The 25,045-nt window shown below is 43.6% G+C and overlaps 1 protein-coding gene and 1 long non-coding RNA gene across 4 annotated transcripts in view; both read left to right on the forward strand.

The window, feature by feature from the left end:
- LOC113944743 overlaps positions 1 to 5,988 on the forward strand; it is a 39,362-nt gene extending 33,374 nt beyond the window's left edge. Inside the window, exon 4 of the long non-coding RNA XR_003526769.1 lies at positions 5,505 to 5,988. This is a non-coding gene — a long non-coding RNA (uncharacterized LOC113944743). The remainder of the gene's footprint in view (positions 1 to 5,504) is intronic.
- Positions 5,989 to 8,606: 2,618 nt separating this feature from the next.
- Positions 8,607 to 25,045, forward strand: part of PRIMA1 (proline rich membrane anchor 1) — a 55,450-nt gene continuing 39,011 nt past the window's right edge. The window contains exons 1-3 of one of the 3 annotated variants that reach the window (XM_027638206.1): positions 8,607 to 8,854; positions 9,193 to 9,326; positions 15,553 to 15,703. In XM_027638206.1, the coding sequence (XP_027494007.1) occupies positions 9,234 to 9,326; positions 15,553 to 15,703 (244 nt within the window). In that variant the 5' untranslated portion in view covers positions 8,607 to 8,854; positions 9,193 to 9,233. Of the gene's footprint in view, positions 8,855 to 9,073; positions 9,327 to 15,552; positions 15,704 to 25,045 lie in introns of those variants that run through there. The other 2 variants (XM_027638207.1, XM_027638205.1) reach the window with 2 other exon arrangements.

Below are 25,045 nucleotides of genomic sequence, written 5' to 3' on the forward strand. Positions count from 1 at the left end.
CATATTAAGTGAAGGCCCAATACTAGTTCATCCCTTGGCACTGCAGCAATAAGGAAAAGGAAATAATATTCACATTAGACAGTCACTATAGCTTTGGATACAAAGCAAGTAAAATGGATTCACCAGTTCATAAACAGAGAAATGTTTCCTTTGGTTATGGGTTTTCTCCCTGCTCATACAGACAATTGCCAATTATTCCTGCCTATAGGTATAGAAAGATTACTCATCACCGAGTTAACAGCAAGGTAATCCACAATTGCTTCTGTAATTCAGGTTTAGAGTTATTACAGCAGCACAAGTCAGAAGGATTAAATGAGAAGGAGGGTATGCTGAATACAGGAAAATATTAAATGCAAATTGTAATTATTCACGACTGACTCACGAAAAAAATATGTATTCAAAATCTGTCATGATTTAAACATTGAAGAATACAATGCTTTGCATTTATGTAATGACTTCCATGAGAGGATCTCAAAATGCTTAGGTGGCACTGAGATGAATGCAAAATAATGTCAATCTTGCAGAGGGGCTTTAGGTGTGTTTCTTCTCAAATTAGCAACCAGTGGAAGATCCTGCATTTGGGATTTGAAGTGAGGGATAAGGTAAAGGACAGAGGAAGCATCTTAAGACAGCGCCTAACAGTCAGTTAAACAAGACAAGGGGGCAGACAAAATGGCACAAGGGGCAGTCAGCAATGTGAGACATACCACACATCAGCATGTTACTCCTCTGGGAGTGAGTGACCCCAACCAACGCTGCTAAGGCTGCATGTGGCTGTGTGCTTAGGTGGACACTGTGCCAGGAGAAGCTGAAATGTGTCGTCATTAGCAAAGATCAGCTACTGCTGCCTCCATTATCTCTTCATAATACCTTGTACACTAGTTATCTTCCACCACTGCATCAGATAAATTGATGGGAAGGTTCCTCAAAACAGTGCCTCCCAGGGGTTTCCAAGACATCAGAATGAGGAAAAAAAAATTGCAAAATTAAAAAAGAAAAGAAAAAAAAAGACACAGGCTCTTCCTCCACCTCCTGCACAGACAAGCAGAACTAACAAGCAAAGAAAAATGGAAAAAGTGAAAGCAGCATCATTCAAAACCTAGCCCACTTTGAAATAAAACCATTGTGAAAATATGGCACAAACTAATACTTGATGGTCGGGGGAACAGAAAGGGCTGACAAAGATGGATCTGATCCGTCCTCTAGTCCTCAAACTGGTTTAGCCTCTGTTGATCCTTACAGATGCATTTCTAATATCCTTTAAAATATCCAGTGATAGAGTACTTAAAAATATATCGAGACTCTTTCTTCTCTCTGATTATACCACAAGTAAGAAGCAAGCAAATATGTTGCATATACAAAAATACCCCAAAAATTTCCTCACTAGCTAAGAATTCTTAGTGCTAGAAAAAACATGATGTGGCTCATCACTCATCACAACAAAGACAGCATGGGAATTTTGCAGCATGTTCCTTCATCCCTTTTCATGTAGGCTGAGAAGGATAGTGGCATTTTAAAGCAAGAGAGAGCACACCTCAAGCTGTGTGGAACAGAGTGTAGGCACTGATGTTAGGGGACGTGAAGATGGAAAACTTAACCACTGTCTTCCTGGAACCTCTTGAGAGCTCTCTCAGTTTCATGAGACAAAGCAAACTGCAAGATAAAGAGCACTCCAAGGTGTAAGTGCTTCAGCTGGAGGAACTGTGGACTGCCAGGCCCTGTTGAGAACTTTCTTCTTTTACCTAGTATTTGGTAGAACACGTATTTGTTAAGATGAAGAAGGAAAAAGAACATATCAAGGGTTTGAATGTTGCCAAAAAGATGGAATCTCAGAAACATAAAGATAATAACTGAGATTTTATCAATAAGAGATAATTTCAGAACTTACACCTTTTTTCTTAGAATTGTGGCCTAAACATATTGTTGCCTTTCCTTTATGTGTAGCTGAGAAAATTCTTTGCACTGTGTATGCCTCCAGGCCTACCTCTGCAGTGGGCCTTGCTGCCAGAAAAATGCCTTCTGACCCTAGAAAATACATAGAGGGGACAACAGGGAACCCACAGTACCTCAATGTTTAAAATATTTTATAATACAGATAATTTAACTTTTGTACCAGCATTCATCTGTTCTTCAATGGCCAAGCAAGGATTAGTGCAGTTTTCAGTTCTGAAACACCTGTATGTTTGGCTGTCTTCTGTACAAGGAAGGAGACATGGTCTGTCAGGCAGTCTGTGTGTGTGTGGCTCTTTGACAGCCAGTCTAAGCCACAAAGAACCATCCTCCTATCTACTGGCCTAATATAACAAGATTCTAGCAGTATCTTACCAAACACTAAGATAACCTACCACCTATGATCAGCAGGCAGATCCCGGTATATCTTCTGCAAACCAAAAAGTGTAGGCACCAATTTAGGTATCTTCTTCTCTTTCTTCAGACATTAGAGACCACACAGGATGTAAGACATGACAGCAGTGGCCAACTGGATTGGTGTGCCTCAGAGTGACTTCAGACACAGATGATGCAAAAGACTTAGAGAGATTTAACACCCTGTAAAAGTCTAGAAAACACTGACAAACTGCTGGATCTTCCTTCCCAGCTGCAAACAGAGAAGCAATTATTGTCAGGAGAGTACAAATGTGCTGGACAGATTTGAGTCAATATATTAAACAAAAGCCTGTATTATGGACCAACAGAAGACTTGTTGGGAGAGCTGGGAGGTGCTATCAGTAATGCCAGTGACAGCTGTCAGTGTTTGTCCCAGAGCAGTGTTTGGTTCTCAGCATCCAGATGTTGGAAAGAAACTCTCCCCATTAACCCCAGCGCAGTACGACCGCAGCAGATCTCAGTGGCAAGCTCTGCTGCCAGTGGTATCTTTGTGATAGTCCCCCACCAGCTGTGATTTATAACCAATCAATAGCTCTTGTTATGAGACAGATGGGCCAATTACAATGTGACCTGCTCAGAGTCTGGCTCTTAACTCTTAACCTCGGCTGATATAAATTATTCACCAAAATTCTGTGTTGAACATTAGCACAATCTTATATTTCTTTCCGTACCATTAACAAATGTCACATATTTGTCAGTGGCACAGATTATCTCATCCACCTCACCACAGTGGATGCCACGTTTGTCAAATGTGTTGTTAAAGAAACAGCAGAATGGCTCTTTACCAAAATCCACTGCTGTAGAACTTATGGGTAACTGAAGAAAAATAAAAATTACTTTGGGTGTGTTTCTACCAGTATTTTCTTATAACAATTAATAACACCTTCATGATTTCCTCTTAGCATCCCCACAGCTTGGAACCCAGATATGAACCCAGATGGTCTGTGTGCTCACAGCCACCAAGACAGGTTGAGCAACCCATACCTGAGATCTGCAGACCCATAGCTTACTAAAATCTGGTTACTAGGAATCATGTCAATTTTCAGACTAGGAATCATATCAATTAAAAACAGAGGTAAGAAGTAAGAGAGAGGCAGAAGAAAGAGAAAGCAATGTTCTGTGAAATGGACCATCTTTCAAGCATTTTTTAACAAAACACTGTCAAATATACAGACCTGCACACAGTAGTTTTAGTCCCCAATTCAATCATACTTTTGCTAGGCATAGAAACTGCTGGACTGGTAGTTTTAGGGAATATTCTGATGCTTGGGATTCACTAAACTGACAATCAAAATTATATCAGTCAGATCAAAATATATGCAGGTTTCTCCTTGAAGGGGGACTTTAAAAAAAAAAAAAAAAGGCAGCTAAACTGATAGTTTTGTTTTAGGAGCAGTGATTCTCCATCCTTGCCTTTCATCTGGAACTACTTCGACTCGTGTACGTTTACTCAGCCCTGTCCTTGCTATCTGTTTCCATAATAGTCTTGGCAACCATGGTTCCAGTCTTATATCATTCTTCATCCACAAGAATCTCAAGGATAGTACAGAAACACATCCTTAATAGTAGTATGGAATAAACAACAAGGTATCTTTTCAGGGCTTACTAGGGTTTGCTGAACTTTTATCACCTGACCAGTCATTTTCAAGAGAAGCAGCTACAGACCACAACTATTAGACATTTGTACTGGATTTCCCATATAAAGCAGATGAGGAATTCCTCTTGGAAATGTGTAACCAGCCCTGCCTTTTATATTGAATCTGCAAGGGAGCCAAACAGAGTCCAAAAGTAAATGTGAAGGCAGTGTTTTTATACTGTCTTTTACACATTCAAATAACAAGTATTTAATCTTCTGTAAAGACAGATGAGACCTAAGCAGCAATATATAATGAACGAAAAGTGATATGGCACTTAAGTGATTCCTGCAACCTGTAGTTCGCTCAGGATGTAGGGACTTCATTATAATAGCCATAAGGGACTAAGAATGTAATATATGTAAGAAGTAGTAATATGTTGTGTGAACAACTGATAAAGCTGAAAAAACCAGACATGGGACATACAAGCTCTTCCTCACATCTAGGATTTTCTGGACACTTTAATAACTAATCCCACACGTTTTATCTTTATATTTATAAACAAAGAGTAGGGATACTGCTGAGCAAATCCATTTGCTGAAGAGAACAAAATGTGAGAAACTACTGAAAGTGAGTAAGCAGGAGGCCTGTTTATCACTGAATGCAGCATCTCAGAGCTAAAAAACGGAAAAGACAAGAACAGGCTTACATGATGTATAGCCACAGCTTTTTTGCCCATGAATCTGCCATGTCCTGTAATTTCAAGTGATGGAGTACAAGCTAAAGACTACATGATGCAGCTCTCCAACATTGGTCCTATTCACTCCTCACCTAAACTGACATGGAGCCATCGATTTTGATTAAGCTATTCCTGATCTATAGCAAAAAAAAGGAAACACCCTGCTTTTGTTTTCCAGATGCAGTGCCATAGCCCATATTTATGTGAGAGAAAACTTGAAGAGCACTTACTGATATTTGGACACTAATAAAACTTAAGACTCATTTCCAGTCCTTGAGTATAATGAAAATCAAAGAATCAGATGTTACAACAATTTATTCTAAATATGCTCAAAGTTAGGAATCAAATTTTAAATGATCAAATCTTCCAAAAATCAAATCTATTCTTTGCACGGTCCTCAGTTTTATCAAATAATTGGGATCATCAAGAAGAATTCTATCCCCTCCCTGGGAACTGATGACGGTGTTTGGAGAAATGCAAATTCCTCCACTGTTTCGGACACTGTGACCTTTATTGATTTCTGATCTTCTAAAAACTTCCCAATAAGGTGTACATTTCTGGCAGAGACTTTCAATTCAAAACCAGTAAATTTGCTTTCCACATGTTGAAAGCACTGCTTTAGATATATGGAGTAATAAAAATATATTTTAAAAATAGCAACAAAAATATTTTCAGTGCAAGCCATTGCTTGCTAATGGTTTTCTAGACTGAAACCCAAAAATTAATCTGAGACAGATCATGCTTTCAGGCTGCAGAAGGCTTTGAAAATTCAGTGCTGAAATATTTTCTGTTTATGTTTTGGCTAGCATTTCACCAGGTCGGACACTCTTCTTCAGTTCATTGACTCACATCCAGAAATGTCATTAGCAAAAAAAGCTTAAGTGGATTCTTCCTAGGCCTGACTGACCACAGAGCCTGAGAAGAGGTCGCCTTCACTTCCTCTGCCACTAGCTCCAGCTAAAACTCCACTCTGATGTTTCAGAAGACATAGGGACAAAGTGAGACTGGGAATATCTATTGATTTTAATGAAGTTTTGACAAGTCAACCTCGAAGGGAACCTACTCCTGTGCCCTCTGAACACTTGAATTCATACTGTAAACTCCATCAATACCAACAAAATAAATAGCCTCCTAAAGTCCATTATAACCATTATGGCTACTTAGATTAAAGGAGTACAGTAATATTTGTTTGTACAGGTAATCAGTGCTGCAGTCCTTACTAATGTTTCCTGAGTAGCTGTTGCACTGGAGTGTTAATAACAATTTTTTCAATTATCAGCAATTGTTTTGGAAAAAAGCCACAAAGTAAACAACATAAATACTCCTTTGGTAATCAAACCAAAGATGAAAAGGAAAAAGTAATGGTCATCATTCTATTAAGTGTTAATATTCAACTTAAAGCTTCCAAAAAACTGCTTGAATGATGCTATTTGTGCAGTCTTTTTCTGAAAACAAATAAAAAATCCCTTTTAAAATAGCTGAAGTTATTATTTTGAGCTGTAACACTTACTTTTAACACACTTTTTATCTCCAGAGCACTGAGCCAGAGCATGGACCTTTGTTGATCACACCAGCAAAGGAACTGATATTGGTCATGAATTCTGTGATGTGCTAAACACATTTTGGAGAACAGGACCCCGTTACTGCTTTTCCCACCAAACACAATACAAATTTCAGGTAGCTAGATCTGGTCATGCTGGTTTTGACAGGAAGGGAACCTGGTGTAAGTAATTTTAAAAATATGCCCAAGGTGGCAGGGAAGTTGTGTCTGGTAGCGGTAATCAGGAAATCCTGGTTCTGGTTCAGGGATGGTAGCCCTAGCCATTATCCTGCTCAACACTTCAGTAGTGTGACTGCTACAAACAAATCATTCTGTTCTTGCACACACCAGTCCTGGTGCTGCAAAATACTTAACGCGTTATTAAGCAAAACATATTTCAAGCCTCTCATTGATTCAGGGCCTACAGTCTTGCAAGTATTACATCATTTATCTTCCTTGTAAGTGGGAAAAATTCCTGGACTCTATTTTCTCTCCATAGAAACTACAGAAGAGAAGCCAATGTAATTAATTAAAAGCACTGGTGTCATGTGGACAAGAACAGGGCACATATTCAGCCCTTTCTTTAGCCATTCAGACTAATGGGAAATATGCCTGTGTGTGGACCACATGACTGGGTCCAAAGGATGGATTTAATATATCTGCAGACCAATCATTTTCCCATGGGAACTGTCAATTACCACAGTGAAACAGAAAGGATGCTGATTACCTGGGCTAAACTCTGCTCTTTTTTGTGTCAGAACAATATCCCTGATTACACTTGCTTCTATGCGACGGGGTTGAGTTTGGCTCTGTCTACTCAGTTCCCTGGGTTGTCTTGGAACCACAGAAACAGTGCTTTGAGATGGACAAATAGCTACTTGGACAATTGCTAATGGCAGGCAAATCCACAGTTCTTCAGACATTAAGGCTTTGTAAATACTGAAAGAAAATAAATCTGTGTTGCATTTTTTTGGTGTACAATGCCTAAAGCCTTATCTCTCATTCTGTCAAGAACCAAGAACTATGTATACAGATGGTGCAATTTATTATGTTCTGTACTGTGACCAAGTGCTGAAATACCTTCAGGAAATCACCAGAAAGCCTGAAAAGCTTTGCTCTCTCTTGTGACTCCAGCTCACTAAAACTATAATTGAATGAGCACAATATATTAAGCCCTGTGTATTACACAGTAGGCTTACAGAAAAGGACACCATCTTTTTCAGCATCATTACAGAAAATATATTTGCTGTACAATTACTGCCCACAATGTCTCTACCTCTCGGTATTCTGCCCTTACAAAACCACAAGGCAGGGATTTACAATAAATGTCTAGGTTCAATGAGTCTACCTCGACTCAGGTGTAACACCGTTACATTCCAGTATGCTGTTCTCATTTGTAAGATGCTGCTAGGCCTTATAGTCCTGACATTTAAACCAGCACCTGTTGGGGCTGAAATGGAGATGGTGGTGTAACAGTGGTATGAAAAGAAAATTTTAGCTGTGTATCAGCTGAGAAGTTAATGTATTTCCATTCCCACTTCTCTGAGCAGATTTTTATGAAACTGATTATTAAACTTGACTCAGTGGGTGCAAGAAATACAAAGAAAAACTAAATTCAGTATCCTCAAACCTATTCATCTCGGGATATGAAATATCCCTGTGTCCAATATTTTGTTCAAACCCACGTGCTTACTGCATTTGAAACATTGAAAACAGGACTCCTGTGCCATTGACCCAACAACAGACATTTGATGGTCATCCTGATACCCATAAAGCCCAACTTTCAGCAACAGCCACCATTCACACAGCAGTTGTTTTGCTCATTTACTGCTTCACTGAAAGCAAAACCGTCTTCATCCTTGATTTTCTACTGTTTCCTTCTTGTGGGGAAGCCGGGTTGTGGTGCCTTGCTATTGTGGAGGGGAGGAGGGGGGAAGGGGAAGGTGGTCTATCCACTTCCCCGCAAGTAGTTACACATTTCCGCGTGCTTTCCTAGAACATAGAAACACAAATGCCATGAAGCGTCTTCCCTATTACATCCCAGAGACACTGGGCTGACCCAGCCCCAGCTCCCGCCTGTCGCAGGACAAGCCCTTGTATCACTCGTGAGCGAAGGGGGGAACACCAACAACCACCAACCCCAAAACCACCTGGCCGCAATTCTGGATAAGGCTCCTCCAGGACGGGAGGTGCCGGTTGATCCCGCGCTTTCCCCTTGGCTCGGTCCCGCTCCCGGCTGCGGGGAGGGCGCGGTGGGCGGGTGCGGCGCTTCCCGGCTGCCGGAGGTGCCCGAGCTTCCCGGGGGCCGCCCCCGCCGGGGCTGAGCGGAGGGCAGCCGCCGGGAGGAGCCCGGGCGGGGAGGGAGAGACGAGGGGAGCCGTGCGCGGAAGGGACTGCCTTGATGGGCTTGAAAAATCACTGCAGCAGCAGCGGCGGCGGCGCCGGCGGACAGGGGGGAGATGCAATCCCCGGGTTGCGCGGCCGCGCCGCTCCCTTTGCCTCGCCTCTCCCCTCAGGCTCCGGCCCCGGCCCTGCCCCTTTTCCCCTGCGCCCGGCTCCAAACTTTTTCCGCCGCCCGCTCACCCCCTCGGGTGTGAGGGAGCCCCGGGCTCAGCGGTGAGCGCCGGCCGGGCAGCCCCCAGCACGGGCAGGCTGCCGGCGGCTACTGCCAGAGCATCCCGTGGAGGGGGAGCCGGCGGGGCGGGCGGGGAGGGAGGTGGGCAGGGCGGGGGTGGAGGCGCCTCTCCCTGCTGAGGGAGCTGGGACTTGAAGGGCTCTGGGTTTTCCCGACCACTCTTTCCCCTCCCCACCCGCCCATCTCCCTGCCTCCCTCCCCCCCTCCTTCCCTCCCGCCTTCCCTCCCTCCCCTCCAGAATTAAAGTTGGGACAGTCGCGCTCCGGGCATGGGTGCGAGCCAACGCCTCTGCTGCCGGCTCGCTCTGCTCCCTCCCCAGGTCGCCCGGAGCCCGCGCCCCCGCCCACCCGCCCAGGAGGGATGCTGCTCCGGCAGCTGCTGGGGCTGCTCCGCCGCTGCTGGCCCTCCTTGCTGCTACACTGTGCCCTCCACCCGCTCTGGGGGTCCCTCCAGGTAGGGTCGCCCTAGCCCGCTCGTAGCTGCGGGGCGAGGGGGGCGGCGGGCCGGGGCCGGGGCGGGAGCAAGCGGGGGCGCGGGCAGAGCCCCTCCGGCACCCCCGGCACTGCGGGAGGAGGCCGTGGCGGGGCGGTGGTCGCGCAGGCGGCCCCCGATCGGGGTGAGCTGTTGCTCTCAGGGGCGCGGGCCCCCCTCGCTGGGCGCTGCGGGACGGCGAGTGTGCGGGACGGGCGGCCGGGGACAGCCCCGAAGCGCCGAACTCGGTCCGAGAGCGGTCGGTCCGAGCAGGATGGAGTTGACTTTCTTCGGCGCGCTGGCGGCCGGAGGGTTGGAAAGCGCGTTTTGCTGTAGGTGGCAAGATGCACGGAAAGAGGCAGTGGCGGAGCGGAGACCCGGTGGTCATGCCTTGCCGTGGGTTTTCGGTGTTGATTGCGAATTGAGGATTCTGTGGGTTAAGGGCTGAATCAGCTTTTGCTAACTACGACGCGGTGGTGTTTTGTGACCTTGATTGTAACGTGAGGTGACCAGCAAGAGAGACTGGGAGAAACTGTATATAGTGAGGGAGAGCACCCATCCAGTTTGGAGACTCAGAACAGCAGCAAAGCTCAACTCAAATGCGTCACTTCGATATTTTAAAGTTTATTTATCATATATGTCTTCAGAGAAGTGATTGATGAGCCAGCCAAGTGCCGTTCAAGAACTGACCAATTACAGTTTCTTTCTTGGAGAAAACATAGTGGAGACTCCACATCTTTTACTCCCTGATCTAAACTTAGTGACTCCCAAGAGATTAAAGAGAGATGTTGTTTGTTTTAGCATCTTGTCTCTTGCCATGAATGACAAAGAGGATTTGTGCTCCTTACAGATTAAAATGAACAGAAATACAACAAAAACAACCCAATTCCCCTGCCAGTGCTATCTACCTTCCTGTTGTCCTGCTCAAGTATTCAGGTAGCTGAGCTTAAGTTAAAACTATAACTGCATTTTTCAGGGAAGCATAGTTGGGTGAAAAGAGATGCCTCTTGCAACCTCTCCTGTAGTCAGTCAGTCAATCAAATAGAAAAAAAAAACTTGCATAAACATCTTTCTGGCAAACTACTCAGATAATCTAAGACAATCTTTCAAAAATAATTATGTTTATAAAAATTGAAACAGGCTCTGAGAAATGCAAAAGCCAAGGAGTGCAAGCTTTCCTTGCTGTAATTTGGAAGTTTTGTTGTCCCATTCATCAACTGTACTTCTGCTATTGCCTGCTGTTCTGTCAAAGAGCAAGCAATAAAGCTGCTCAAGCTTTTGCCCAGTTCTCCCAAAACTAGGCTTAATCTAGGGCTCCTATCAGCAGGTACCAATGGGAAGGGCAGGTGTGGAATGCTCACCTGCATGCCACCCTTCCGTCCTTCCTGTGACTGAAACTCCTTCATCTTTGAACCCCTCCCATGACTCCCTTCCCCATGTTGAGTCATAATCCTTGTTGTTTATCTTCAAAGTCTCACAAGCCATGTTTCTCCTTGACTAATTCTGTAATGTCGCATCGTGTCGCTCCCCTGCCCCTGCTCCATCTATAGCAGCCGTCATGTTTTCTCACGTCTCTTCTCCCATCCCCTTTTCACCCATTCGTCTGTGCAATGACTTATGTGTGGCATTGCCTTCCCTCCCACCTCTTTGCATTCCCTCCCTAGGCCCTGCCTTGTGACACTTAAGAGAATCAGTCAGATGCTAATCAAAGGAGAAGCATTTATTTTATTAAAAGCAAAACCAAAACAAACCCCACAATTTTTTCTCGTTAGCCTCATAGCCAGCTCTGTGACAAGAAGGATGGGATGATTCTGTCTGATGCTTTTGACATAATTTAAAAAACAGAGCAGTAAGGGTCATGATAAATAGCAGGGTCACATTTTTTCTGGTTTCATAAACATGGATCTGGATTAACTCTGATGTGAATTACACAGAGCTGTCCTGGGATTTATGCAGTGGTGTTGAGATCTCATCTCTGTAGACTGCTTCCAAGAGACAAAGCTCTTGCTACGTCAGGAGGCTTTTAGAGGTCCCTGTGCCTTTTCAGTCAACTGCAGTTTTCTTTTAAAGCTTTCCTCCTTTTACCTGATTAAAAAAGTCGCAAGAGGCCCACCCTCCAGGGAGTGTATTAATCCTGTTTCCCATCCCACTCTGTAGAACATGCTCGTGGACTGCTGCAATCACATGGGACTCTGAAATACTAAAGAGCTCTGGCCACATGCAGGCGGCCCCCGATCAGGGTGAGCTGTTCCTCCACTTTATGTAAAGTGGGACTAGGACCACTCTTTCTAAAGGAGATTTTGGATTAAAGAGAAATATGCTACAGGTACAAACCTCAACAGAGACTGCAAAAGGAAACCACCAGTTACCACTTTCTGTTTGTTTTTCCCTGGACATTTGTGGATCAGATTTTCATTTCCATAAATATTTTAAAACGTTTGTCCTTTTTGCAAAACATGTTCGCATGAAATGCAAAAATCCATAAAGTCAAGCCTACATATTTTCAGAGCAGAGAAAAAAAAATGCATCAGCTTGAAGTCCAGGCAACATGTCTAGACTGGCTAGCTGCTGAGTGTGTTTTAAGAAAGCCTCATACCAAACAAACAACCAAGTTTAAGACAGGCCATGGCTTCTCCAGCACCCAGACAAATGGCTGGAAGGTGTGGAGGTAACAGCTAGGGAGCAAGCCCTGTGGGGTCCATTTCCAGAAGTGAACCCTTGCCAAGGCAACCTCTGTGCTACAAACTGCCTGGCAGCCTGTTGGGTTTCTAGTTACACATGAGCCTGCAAAGGGCTTCCAAAGCCATTCTGGGACCATGAAAGTGTCCAGCAGAACAAGCAAGCAGTAAAGTTTGAGGCCAGATTCAATTAGCAGACCTGGCCAGAAAAAGATTAGGTTCTTTCAACATGCCTTTTTTCTCCTGCCACATGCTGTAAAGGCAACTTACCTTGAATTTCAGACAGTAAGAAAGAAACATGAAGTATTATTTTATCATCTTCTGCCAGAGCAAGATTGCATATTTTCTAGTGATTTGTTCTGCTTACCTTTAGGAGACACAAGTAACAGCCTTCGTTTCTTTCATAAGAAGACTAATAGACATCAACAGGGGGATTTTTTTTTCCTTGAAAAGGATCCAAATGTCTTTCTTTCTTTCCTAATTCTATTTTGCTACTGTTATCTACTGTTTTATGTTACTGTTGCTATTCTGTCTTCTTGCAGCAGTCCTTGGCTATTTCTCTCCTTTTCGAGGCCCTCAACCTCTATTTGAGTCTTTCCTTTTCCTACCAGATTTCAGCCAACTTACAATATCTTTGTTATTGAAAACTAACCATCTCAGAAAAACCCCTGGCAAGGTAATATCTGTGTTCCTACAGGTATCTTCTAACAACCAGACATTTTACTCAGTGACAAGAGAAGGGAAACAAATAGGTGATAAAGCCTCTGCTTTTAAATGTCAGTTCTTTCACAATTCTTTAAAAATGATCATACAGAATTTTGCTAAAGGTGCAGGCTCAGATACTGAGAGACAAAGCAACTTTTTTTTTTTCCCCAAAAGTAATATTTTCAAAGTAGACAGGAGCAAGGAGTGGCTGGTCGTGTATAGGGTTAATATTGTCTGCAAAGTAATTGAGAAAATTATCCAGTGGTTTCTGAGGACACTCTATTACCAGGCTAGGGTAGGAGAGACTCCAGGGATTTAAAAGCAGTCAATAACTCTAAAAAAAAGACAGAGGAAGCTTTTGGTTTATGTTCATATTAGGTTAGAGCAATAAGTCAATGTAGCTTTGCCATACCAGTACTGTCTTCAGACTTACATACACAAAGCTGCTTCTGGTTTGCAAACAAAGCTGGCTCCAAGTCTGCTCAATGTTATTCTGCCCTGTGTCTATCTTCTCCCATCACACTGGTTCATGTGAGACTGTAGTGAGCTCATAGGATTCAATAACAAAGGATCTAGTTAGGGGACAGTAGTTATAGCTAGGAGTTAATAGTTGCTTCCTGATCAGTTGCTGGGACCAGTGGAGAGATGGTACCCCACCTCCTTCCATCAGCACAGTAAACATTGTCATACCCATTCAACAAGGTGTGCCACAGCCACTGCACAGAGTCGATGCTTTTCTCATGGGGCTCTTCTTGGGAGCGTGCCTAGCACCCCAACGCCATGTGTGAACAGTGTTGAAAGAGCTGAGGCAGTATGGAGGATATTCTGCTGCTTGGGATCACTTACTTTAAAAATAAATAAACCTGCTTAGCAGACAGATTTATTACCAGTCATGAGGGATTATGCAGCCGAGTCACTTTGATTCATTAGGGCGTTCAGAGAGTTTGTGTAAGTTCCTGGAAGCTGTCTGAGATGGTCTTTAACTGTCCTGTTACTATTACCTGATGGTGAAGGGGAAACTTGGAAAGCACTTGTGTTGAATTTGTTTTTCCCTATGTTTGGTAATAGATTTTGACAAGCTGTTTAAAGAACTGAGCCTTCTGCCTTATGCTGTGCTGAGCTGTCCTTCCGACTCAGCTACATGTAGACTTTTCTATTCTTTCCTCCCTCCCTCCCTATAATATTTAATCAACAAAGCCCTACCTCCATTTCCCTGAGGCCAGAGTAATGCGTCTTTCTGGATTTAGAAACCTCCTACGCATGTGAACGTGTCCTTTGTGCAGTGATGTTGTTTTAATTAGCCACATCTCTCTTTTTGGCCAGAAATATAAAGCTGTGCACAGCTTTCCTGCAGCCAAGAGGCAATGCAGCCCCCTTGGTGCCCAGCTGCGGGGAGTGGGAGAGGTGCCTAGCCTGGGGGCTAGGGTTGAAAAGGTAGAGGAGACAGACTGTGCCCAGAGCTGGCAGGGAAGGGAAGCAAAGCTTGGTCGGTAGAGAGAAGCGAGGAGAAGGCAACCCCGGGTGACCCTGAGGATAGGCAGAGAGGCAGAAGAAGCGTGCCTAAAAGAAATCAGAAAGCATGGCATGAAACATCCTCTTTGTAATGATCGACATGTTGTGGAAAAACCCTGATTACAGAGGATGATGTTAGGCCAAAACTGTTAGGAAAATAATCCATCTGAGACCAAACTGCATGAGGCAATAGTTGAATGCTAGTGTAACTGTCCTTAGCTTCAGCAAGGCACAAGTCTGTCCCAGGTGGTCTCCTGATACTTACATTCAAAATGCTTGTTAGATAACATGCTTATTAATATTTTACACTTTTCTTTGTCTCCTTAAAATTGTATCCAGTATTTTCCATCTGAGTATAAGTCATTCAGAAAGAGCTGGCTTAGAGACCTTTGAAGTTAATATGTCTCAGAAGCTTCTGTGATGCTCAGCAAATTTCCTTTTCATTAGGGACTGACTCCATTTTGTAGCATTATATTAGGAATTTTAATGAATATTCCTTAAATCATTAGTTATGTAAATACTGCTGATGATAAGACAAATTTGCTGTTTGTAAGTGGTCCTTGTCATGACTAGATCAAGCTATTGAATATATCATATACCAGTACTGGCTAAATCATTGTCTGTTGCCAATCAATGCCCATACTTGGGTTCTGCAGTGCCTCATCTTCAGTTTTATTAGCCAACACTGCATGTTACACAGGTTACAATGTGGCATTTCCATTTTAACCGTGTCGTTGCTGTGGTCTACAGATGAGTAAAATATGTGTTCCCTCTCCTCTTGGTGGGAAGTGAAACACCCTGTGAAATGCTCTCTCAACTTCAAAGTGATGCTGGCAAAGCAGAGGAGAGATGTCCTCTGGCTTTCAGTTCTGCCATAAGGAAAATGAACATAATCCTGACCCTAACTGTCTTGTAATTTTTATTAGCTCTCTTTGGCTTGCAGCACTGACCCCGTGAATAATGCATGCTGCTAGATGGCTTTCCTAAGGAAAGAAGGCTTACGCAATCATATTGTCTGCCACTGCCTGCCTTCTCCTTACTCCATAATAACTCAAAAACCAGCTGGTCAATTTCAACCAAATTTGACAGAGTCGAAAGGAGTCTTGAAGATATATTAAATAAAAAAATAAAAGATAAAAAAATGGGAACCACATAGGGAATAGACACTCGTGTAGTCACCTTAGTGAGGAACGTGAGCTCAGTTCTCCCTACAGGTCTGAGGTGCCACTCGAATACTCAAGTCTAAGAAACACATTCATGGAAAATCAGTTGTCACTGTTCTGCTGCTCATGCAATGACTTGTTTCTTCACAGATCACTCAGGGTGAGCCCCAGAAGTCATGCTCCAAGCCTGTAGCAGAGAAAGTTACAGAGAGCTGCCAGGAAATTTGCCAGTGCAGGCCACCTCCACTGTTACCACCGCCTCCTCCACCTCCACCGCCTCCGAGGTTGCTGGCGGTGCCGAGTAAGTAGCCACTGGTACAGTTGTGGTGCGCTGAAGGAGGGCAAAGCAACGGGGACACCTGGACAGACAGAAGGAGAAAGGATGTGGGAGAGGGCACAGCTAGCTTGTTTGTCATTTTCCACTTAGCAAATGGAGGAAGAAGTGTTCTCGGTAGAGATGGAGATCTGTTTTCTGATCAATGAATGATGCTTAGCTTTTGGAGGAAAGCCAGACAAGTTCCCTCCTATCATTGTATTATATATGATTCCCTAGTTTTAAATGGTTTCCTAATCCCCTAGCCCTGGGAAATGCTTTCCTACAGAGACTTAGCACTGTGCTGACCTTTGAGTTGCATGAACTCCTTTTACGCCAGGTATGCGGCTTGACAGTCTGGGTACTCCAAGGGAAATTAATTACAACTGTTACAAAAATCAGAGGCATGTCAGGAGTCAGTGGCAATTGAGCAGTTTTCCCACTGATGCACATACAGGCTAAGACTTATCTATTTCTCTTCATAAAAATCAATGCTCCCCATCCTTATCCGAGTTCCTCCTAATTTCCAGCCATGCATCCCCGTGCCAGGCACACTTGGTACCTTCAGCTCTGCCAGCTCCCTTCCACATCAGTGGTCCTGTGATCCCTGATGCACAGATCATTTCTGGAGAGTGATAGCTGTGCTGGTGGTCCCCCAGACACAGTCCCTGTACAGTGGGACAGACCTCACCAGTGCTATGTGCACTCACTGGGTGCAGAGACATGGACTAGGTCCCAGGTATTTGGTATTCCAGCAAATCTCCTTAATGTTTATGCATTTTCACAAATTCATCTCTCCCTATAAGGCTGCCTGTTAATTCATCTCCCTGCTTATATAAACTCTCCTGGGAGCAACGTTGCAAAGTATATCTAGTATCCTCAGCACTTCCCCCAAGGAAAAATAAATCATTAGGTATCATCATTGGGCCGTTTGTCTTTATCAATGCAGTCTCCAGATGTGCAGAAGACATGAAGTCATCTGCACAGCTTTTAGTCAGACAGAGGACAGGCAGAATTTTTCAGTGTCTTTTCTGCCAGGAGCATGATTTGTACTTGTGCTACACTGCAGAAAATTAAGGCAAAGGCAGAGAAAAAACAACAGGGAAACACTTGGGAAAGAAAGTACAAAGACATCTGGGAAAGGAGAGAGGGATGTTTTTTATAGCAGAAAAAATCTCTTTCAATGTTCAGGAAAATGTCATGGACAGTAATATTGAAAATTACCTTGATCTTTGTATAACAGGCAGAAAATGACATACTCTGCCGCTCTGTTTTCTTGTACCTGGGGCACCCTGTTGCCCTGAGGGAGACAAGATGTGGCAGAGTAGCATTGGCACAGGGACCAGCCCCGCTGTCCAGCTGCAGTGGGAAGAGGGAACTACTGCCAGGCTGCTTCCCCTCCCTGGGCTGCCATCAGGCAGCTGCTTTGAGTGCATGGATTTGTCTCCTGTGAAGTGGGAAGGAAGTCATGTCAGAAAAAAAGAAGTCTGTCACACATTGCAAAAAGATGAACAAGAATTCAAATGGGCCTGTGACTGGGATAGCCTGATGCTTACTCAGGCTGGATTGCCAGGTGCTAACCCAGTTTTAAAAATGAGCTATAGATATCCAGATGACTAATATTTAAGCAAGTGACTTCATTTCAAATACAATGAAAAAAATAGATTACACATTTCTTTCACCAGTAAGCTTTAGAGTAGCAATCAAGTGCCTCATCTTGAAAGATGCTTTCATTATTATCAGCTGTCTAGGCACTGTGATTTAGCCCACATATACAGCAATCCTCATCCTTGTGATAAGGAACAAGCCTAGTGGTTAAATATTGATGTTATAGATACTGCTTTTAAAATAGTATTCAGAGAAGAGGGCACTAAAAAGCCAAAACGAGCTATTGTGAAGTGGTTGATGCTAGACTTGCACTTTGTACTTTCTAAGTGATTAAAGTTTAGCATTGGAAAGACTTTAGCAAAAAAGCAGCAGCCTGGGAGCTGCAAGATTTTTACCTTTACAAGGTACGGTATCTGCCCCACAAGGCACTCCATAAAGATGCTGGCATTGCTGTCAGAGGTTTGTGAGCCACAAAAGGCTGCAGTCTGCTAGGTACTGTCCTTAAAAGCTCTCTCAGCAATCAAACTGAATCTTGCTGGAGGTTTAGATCAACTCTAAAACAGCTACTGTGGTTTGGGCTGGATGATTAAAGCCAGTACATACAAAATTCCTGTCTATCCAATAACTACAGATGCTGACAGTTCAGTTACCTGCTAAATGAAGCCATCTAGTGCTCTTTGACATGTGCGCTCCAGCTGCTGCTGTGGAAAAGCCGGGGATCCTTTGTGTCCTCTTTATTAGTCCCTCCTGAGTGTTTTGCAGCCCTGCTTGGTTGTATGGGATGGCACTGGGTAACTGTTTGTGAGCAGCTGAATCATTCCCTGAAAGGCTGTTATTGTTCTTGAGGACAACTGAGGACTTTCAGGAACAGTTACAGAATCACAGAATATGCTGAATTGGAAAGGACCCACAAGGACCATCGAGTCCAACTCCTGACCTTGCACAGGACCATCCCCAAGAGTCACACCATGTGCCTGAGTGTATCAGCCAAATGCTTCTTGAACTGTCAGGCTTGGTGCTGTCACCACTTCCCTGAGGAGCCCATTACAGCATCCAACCACCCTTCTTCTATGTGAAGAACCTCTTTCTAATATTCTACCTAAATCTCTGCTGGCACAACTTCAGTCCATTCCCTCGAGTTCTGTCACAGGTCACCACAGAGAACAGAACAATGTCTGCCACCCCTCTTCCCCTCATGAGGAAGTTGTAGACTACAATGAGGTCTCTCTTCAGTCTCCTCTTCTGCAGGCTGAACAGACCAAGTGCCCTCAGCCACTCCTCACACAGCTTCCCCTCAAGGCCCTTCATCATCTTTGTTGCCCTCCTTTGGACACTCTCCAATAGCTTAATATCTTTCTTATATCGTGGTGCCCAAAACTGCCCCAATATTCAAGGTGAGGCCACACCAGTGCAGAGCAGAGTGGGACAATCCCCTCCCTTGACTGGCTGGAGATACTGTGCCTGATGCCCCCCAGGACACTGTTGGCCCTCCTGGCTGCCAGGGCACTGCTGACTCATATTCAGCTTGCCATCAACCAGGACCCACAGGTCCCTTTCTGTGGCACTGCTTTCCAGCATCTCATTCCCCAGTCTGTCTGTACATCCAGGGTTGCCCCATCCCAGGTGCACAATCTGGCACTTTCCCTTGTTGAACTTCAAATATTTGATGATTGCCCAGTCCTGTAATTTGTTGAGGTCTCTCTGCAGGGCCTCCCTGCCTTTGAGGGAGTCAACAGCTCCTCTGAGTTTTGTGTCATCTGCAGACTTTCTTAGTGTCCCTTCCAGTCCTGCGTTGAAGTAATTTATGAAGATGTTGAAGAGCACAAGGCCTAAGATGGAGTCCTGCAGAACCCCACTAGTGACAGGTCACCAGTCTGATGTTTCCCCATTCGCTATTACCTTCTGTGCTCAACCCGTGAGCCAATTGCTCACCCATCACATGATGTGCTTATCCAGCTGTGTGCTGGACATTTGTCCAGAAGGATCCTGTGAGAGACAGTATCAAAAGCTTTACTGAAATCCAAAAATATTACATCAACTGGCAGTCCATTAAGCATCTCTTTAGACATTTTGATATCGACAGGTTGATCCAGCAACAAATCATTAGTTCTGTTTCCTGCAGATAGATTTATACAAAATCTATTAAATGTTGTGAATTCCATAATTCATATATAATAACTGGCAAATGTTGTGTTTACTCTGAGTGAAAAAAAGCTAATTCCCTCTGCAGAAATTTAGTAGAATTACACACAGCTTAGCAGGCAGTCTAAAACCTCGAGCAGTGTTAGGAACACCAGCTTTCCAGGCTTTAGGAGACACCTCCCTGTTATAGTTGTGTATTTACAGCAGGAATGTGTGGGTGTCCAGGAAGGCTACCATTGGCTGTGCTGCCCCCTGTGGATGCTGGTTCTCTCAGTTTTGCTGGGTGACCCTTATCTTTTTCTGCAAAGTGGGGCCTATGGAGAATTTAAGTTTTTGGTTTCCTGAGCTTCATTCCAGATGCAGTTTGTTGGCAACACATTGAGATACTGCTGTCTTGTTCAGGATGTATACCTTGCTGAGGTTCTTCAAGGAAAGGGGCTCCAGCCCATGTTAGAAGAAAGTCAGATGGTGGGGACTGTGTGATGAAGTGGGAGGACTGTCAGGAGATGTGGTCTCGGAGCCGACTGACGTTCCTCCAGACAGTCTGGCATATTGATGTTTCCGGAGTAAGTCCCCTTATGCAAGCAGCAGCCTGCACTTTAACCCATGCCTAGAAAAACTGCTCGTTGATAAAGTGAAGGGAAAGCTCATGAGGCTCTGAGGGGCCTAAGGCCAACTAAGCTTAGATGCTGACAACAAAGGAAGGAGGAACTTTCAGTGAGTGTGCTCCCTCAATAAGGCTCTAGTGACCTGAAAGAGATAGAGATGCTCAGAACCTGGCCTTTAATTAACTGTGTCTTTTTTCCCCCCGATCTGCTTTCCTCTTTGTCTCTGGATTTCAGCCAGGACTAAGACAAGGTGGATGGAGTACTTGTTTAGGCAGCATTTCTAACCTGCCTTCATGGACCCATGAGATTAAGCTAGTTCAAATGATGTTGACCCTTAAAAATCTAAGAAACTGCTGTTGTCAACCCTTAAATAGTCTGTGAGAATGCAGGTTTCTCCAGGGGCATTGCAAAGAAGAAAGGACTTTGAAAATGAAAGGCAGACTTTCAAAACAGGAAAGGGTTAGAGCTGCAGTCAGTATCAGTTTTAGACTGTGTAAGGTCTGAGGAAAAAAACATTTCAGAAAGTACGTCTTTAAAATGGTACAAGAAAGAGAAAGGATGTTCTACATGAACTCCTCACCTGCTGGTGAGCAACATTTGCTGTCTCTGCTCTACCCATCTCCTGAACTGTGTGAGGAGTCCACAGTACTACCATCTGCTCTCTATATGATGGAAGGGTTCAGTCAAATATTGCTTCAGTCAAAATTTAGAGGATGAAACTTAAGCTGAGTCTGGATACATGAACCATGCTGTATGCTTGCACACAGGTATGCAGTGAAGTCTTTACATCTCTTGACCTCAGTGACAGTTTGTCCTGAGCTGACAGTTGAGATCAAGCATGATCACGTCAGTGCAAAGCCAGACTGAATGACATCACTGCAGAAGACTCTAATCTCCATGCAGTAATTGTATGATTCTGTTTTTAAGGTGAAATCTTTTCCTTTATCTTCAGAGATAGAGCATTTAATTAACTAATTATTTGGACTGACAAAAATGCCAAAATAAAAATGACCAACTCCAGGAAGGCTGAAAACTCTTGGCAACTATATAAGCTCAGATGTACAGCTTGATTTCAGAAAGTGTGCAGGGTCCCTTCAGTGCAAGCAGGAAAGCTAAGGACATTCAGATCTTTTGGGACAGATAATAGAATTATGGAATGGATCATGTTAAAAGGGACCTTGAAGACTGTCTAATTCCACCCCTCTGCCACAGTCAAGGACACTTTCACTAGACCGGGTTGCTCAAAGCCACATCCAACCTGGCCTTGAACACTTCCAGGAATGGGGCATCCCGAGCTTCTCTGGGCAACCTATTCCAATGCCTCACCACTTCCCAGTAAAAAATTTCTTCTTAATACCTAATCTAAATTTATGCTCTTTCCATTTAAATCTGTTACCCTTTATCCTTATTCCTACATGCCCTTCTAAAATGCCCCTCTCCAGATTTCTTGTAGTCTCCATTCAGGTACTGGAAGGTGCTACAACATCTCCCTGAAGCCTTCTCCAACCCTCTCAGGAACAACTCCAACTCTCTCAGCCTGTCTTTGTAGAATAGGTGATCCAGCCCTCTGATCATCTTCATGCTCCTCCCCTAGACTCACTCCAAGAGATTCACATTCTCCTTATGTTGGGCACCCCAGAGCCGATCACTGTTCTGCAGGTGGAGTCTCATGAGAGTGGGGTAGAGGGAAGAATCAACTTCCTCAACATGATGGTCATGCTTATATTCATGCAGCCCAGGACATGGCTGCAAGCTCACACTGTTTCTTGTTCAGCAACATCCCCAAGTCTTCCACCTCAGGGCTACTCTCAATCCAGTCTCCACCCAGCCTGTATCTGTGCTCGGCATTGCCCTGATTTGGGTGCCGGACCTTGTTGAACTTCACAAGGTTTGCACGGGCCCACCTCTCAAGCTTGTCAAGGTCCCTCTGGATGGCATCCGTTCCCTCCAGTGTGTTGACTGCATGACACATCTTCGTGTTGCTGGCAAACTTGCTGAGGGTGCACTCAATCCCACTATCTGTGTTGCTGACACAGATGTTAAACAGCACTGGTCCTAATAGTGACCCCTGAGGAACTGCACTGAAGGAGATATTTGGACACACTTGAGGAGTCTTGGGTTGATTTCTCCCAAGTGCTGATGTCCAAGGGAATTGTTAGCAAACAGACAGGGCTGGGTTTGTTTTATAATATGGGGAAGACGTTTTCCTCCATGCTTCATACAACATATTGACTACCAAAACTGAACAGCAGAGAGAGAACTACAGTAGCGCCAAAATGGCCAGGGCCACATCATCTCCTACATGAAGACATTTGTGGTAGTGACTGCTACTGTGAGAGCAAGTCTGGTCTAGACAGTGACTGTTTTTAAATGCAAACAGTATGCTGAAACAGGGAAGCCCTTCCAGTTTTGGTAACACAGCTGTCATACTCTGAATTGCAGTCTTCTATGAGAGCATTGTTCATAATTTACAAAGCAAAACCAAAATTCAGTTCTTGTCTTCTCCCACATACACTTTCGTGTTACTGGAGGAATGTGACTCTCAGAATTGGCAGTAGGATTTTGAGGCTCTCAAATCTAAATTGAAATCCAACCCCGCAGCCTGGAGTCATAGATGATAGCACATATAGAGTCTAGTCCAGGTCTCCATCATGTTGTTTTCACATCACAGACACTCCGATCTCTCTTAGCACAGTGAACCAAATCATTAAGCGTCCAAGACTGGATTTAAGCAGAATTCACTCACCTAAATCAGAAATGCAGTGTTTGGATTTTCTGCCTCAAACAGCAGGCACCTCTGATTTTATCACTGAAGACATAAAGACTTCAAAATCCTGATGTTTTCTGGATTTAGCACAGTTATTTCTGGTGTAGGAATAAATGTTAAAGGTCCTCACCTCTGAATCAAAATGCGAAAATTATTTAGGGTAAGGACATTTCTTAAGCAGCAGTCAAATAAGAAATTTTAAATAGTTCGAGCATCTAAAATGTTATATTAAGTCTGAAGAGCTGGACTAGTGACTAAAAAGCAGGTAAGATTGGAAAGGTTCCTGCTAATACTTCCATGATAGGATTCCGTTGTCACTCGTGCACCTGACATCTCATATTGGGCTGTTGTAAACTCCCTCTCTGTCTGTGTAAAACGCTGGTTAGAGCAGACTTGTCAATCACAGATTCCACTCCTTTCCCAATTCAGAGTTTTTCACCACAATAAATTCTGAAATGTTTTGTCAAGTCTAATCATTATTTGGGCAAGTGATGAATCTTCCCCCTGCTCTGGGACCTTGTGTATTTGTTTTGAATTTTTCATGCAGTAATAAATCTATATAATGGAAAAATCCTCTCTCTTGAAAATGCATTTTGAAGTATTTAAAAGTAAGAGCCTCAGGACAGATTTTGCAGTGCAGGAATCAGTGGGAGTTCTGTTATCTATAGATTAAAAACATTGTCTAATTTTTTAAAAGAAACATGAGATATTAAACTGTTTCTGCAGTAGAACAGTCCTTTCCATTCTGAGATGCATATTCCAACAGCTTGTTTTCTTGTTTTGTTTTTTTTTTTTTAAGCAGAAGGAGTTGGCTAAGCTGGAGCCATTAATTCCTTCTGTGGATGGCAGTCCATTTGTACGTGCCTACCATTTCAGTGATTAAGAAGATAACAAATCCTCAGTGAAGTTACTGATGAGTCAGAGGCTGCTGATTTACAAGTAACTGTAGGTTCACCTGCCCCTGGCAGAAGGAGTTGTGCCTCATCTTGACAAGTCAGAAGTCAATGCTTAATTGGCACAAGCTGTTCCAGCAGGGAGGGCTAAGCGGCTGACCTCGCTAAAGAAGACCCACAGAAATATGTTCTTGTAATGGTTGTGAGCGTTGTATTTTTGTGAACATGATACAAAGGTGTTGCACTGCTTGTGTAATTGCAACTTATGGGTAATTTTTAAATCAATATAGCAGATCAAGGAAGCAGCAGTCTGGGAATTTGGGATGTTATCCCAAAGTGAGGACATAGTGTCCATTAATATACTATGAACATAGGTTAATAACTGATGCCACTGCCAAAAACTGTCATTAATAATTATGCAAGTTAATTTAATACTTCCACTAGTAAATCATATTACCATTATAACCACATAAATACAGCAGCAGATTGTGGATTCCTAATTGTTATTTAAATTAATCGTTTTATAATTTTGAAGTGTCTTTTAAATGGAGCTGGTATTTCATCGGTTCATTGGTTAGAAATATTTTTAGACGAAGATCTGTTCCTTGACAAATGCTGCTATTAAACTGGACCTTTACCAATGGAGCAGATTCTCTTGAATCATCTCTGGACATTTTCCTCTCCTTCTGGAAGCAATGCATAATCTTATTTCATAGCCACTATCAAAGGAAACTACTGTCAGTGGAGCACAGGGAGGGTTTGGTATAACCCTCGCTTCGGTTTGTCGAGCTGCAGGTGCTCTACCTCCTCTTTATAGGGCACCATTCTACAGCATAGGCTGCTTACAGCTGTAGGCTTCAGCAAGGAGTGATGGTGAGCAGCACTTCTGCAAAAGCTTGCCTACCTGTGCAGGTCTAGACTTCTGTGTAAGGCCTGAGGACAGTGCAGGCAGCAACGTGCAACCAATTTAGTTGTATTTGTGACTGGAAGGTAACCTGTGCCTTTTCTTTTACCTTTCAGAGAGTTACAGATGGACTGAGTGGTGATTGAGGACTTTATATTGGGCATTTGGCATGGTGAAATGCCGTGAGCTGTTAAATGTGATGTAATTGCCTTTTTAGTGTTCTATATTTTATGGAAACTGCATGAAAATTTATCAGTTGAAAAATACAATTTTATTTATATTAGAATTAAATTTACTCCTGGTTTGGAAGGCATTACACACATCAGTTCCATTTTACTCTACATGTGTCATCAACTTAATTTCCCTTAAGTTGAACCTGAATAGAATTTGGAAAAGGAACTTAAGTGC

The sequence above is a fragment of the Corapipo altera genome, unplaced genomic scaffold (assembly GCF_003945725.1).
Source record: "Corapipo altera isolate COAL_440 unplaced genomic scaffold, ASM394572v1 23, whole genome shotgun sequence".
NCBI lineage: Eukaryota > Metazoa > Chordata > Aves > Passeriformes > Pipridae > Corapipo > Corapipo altera.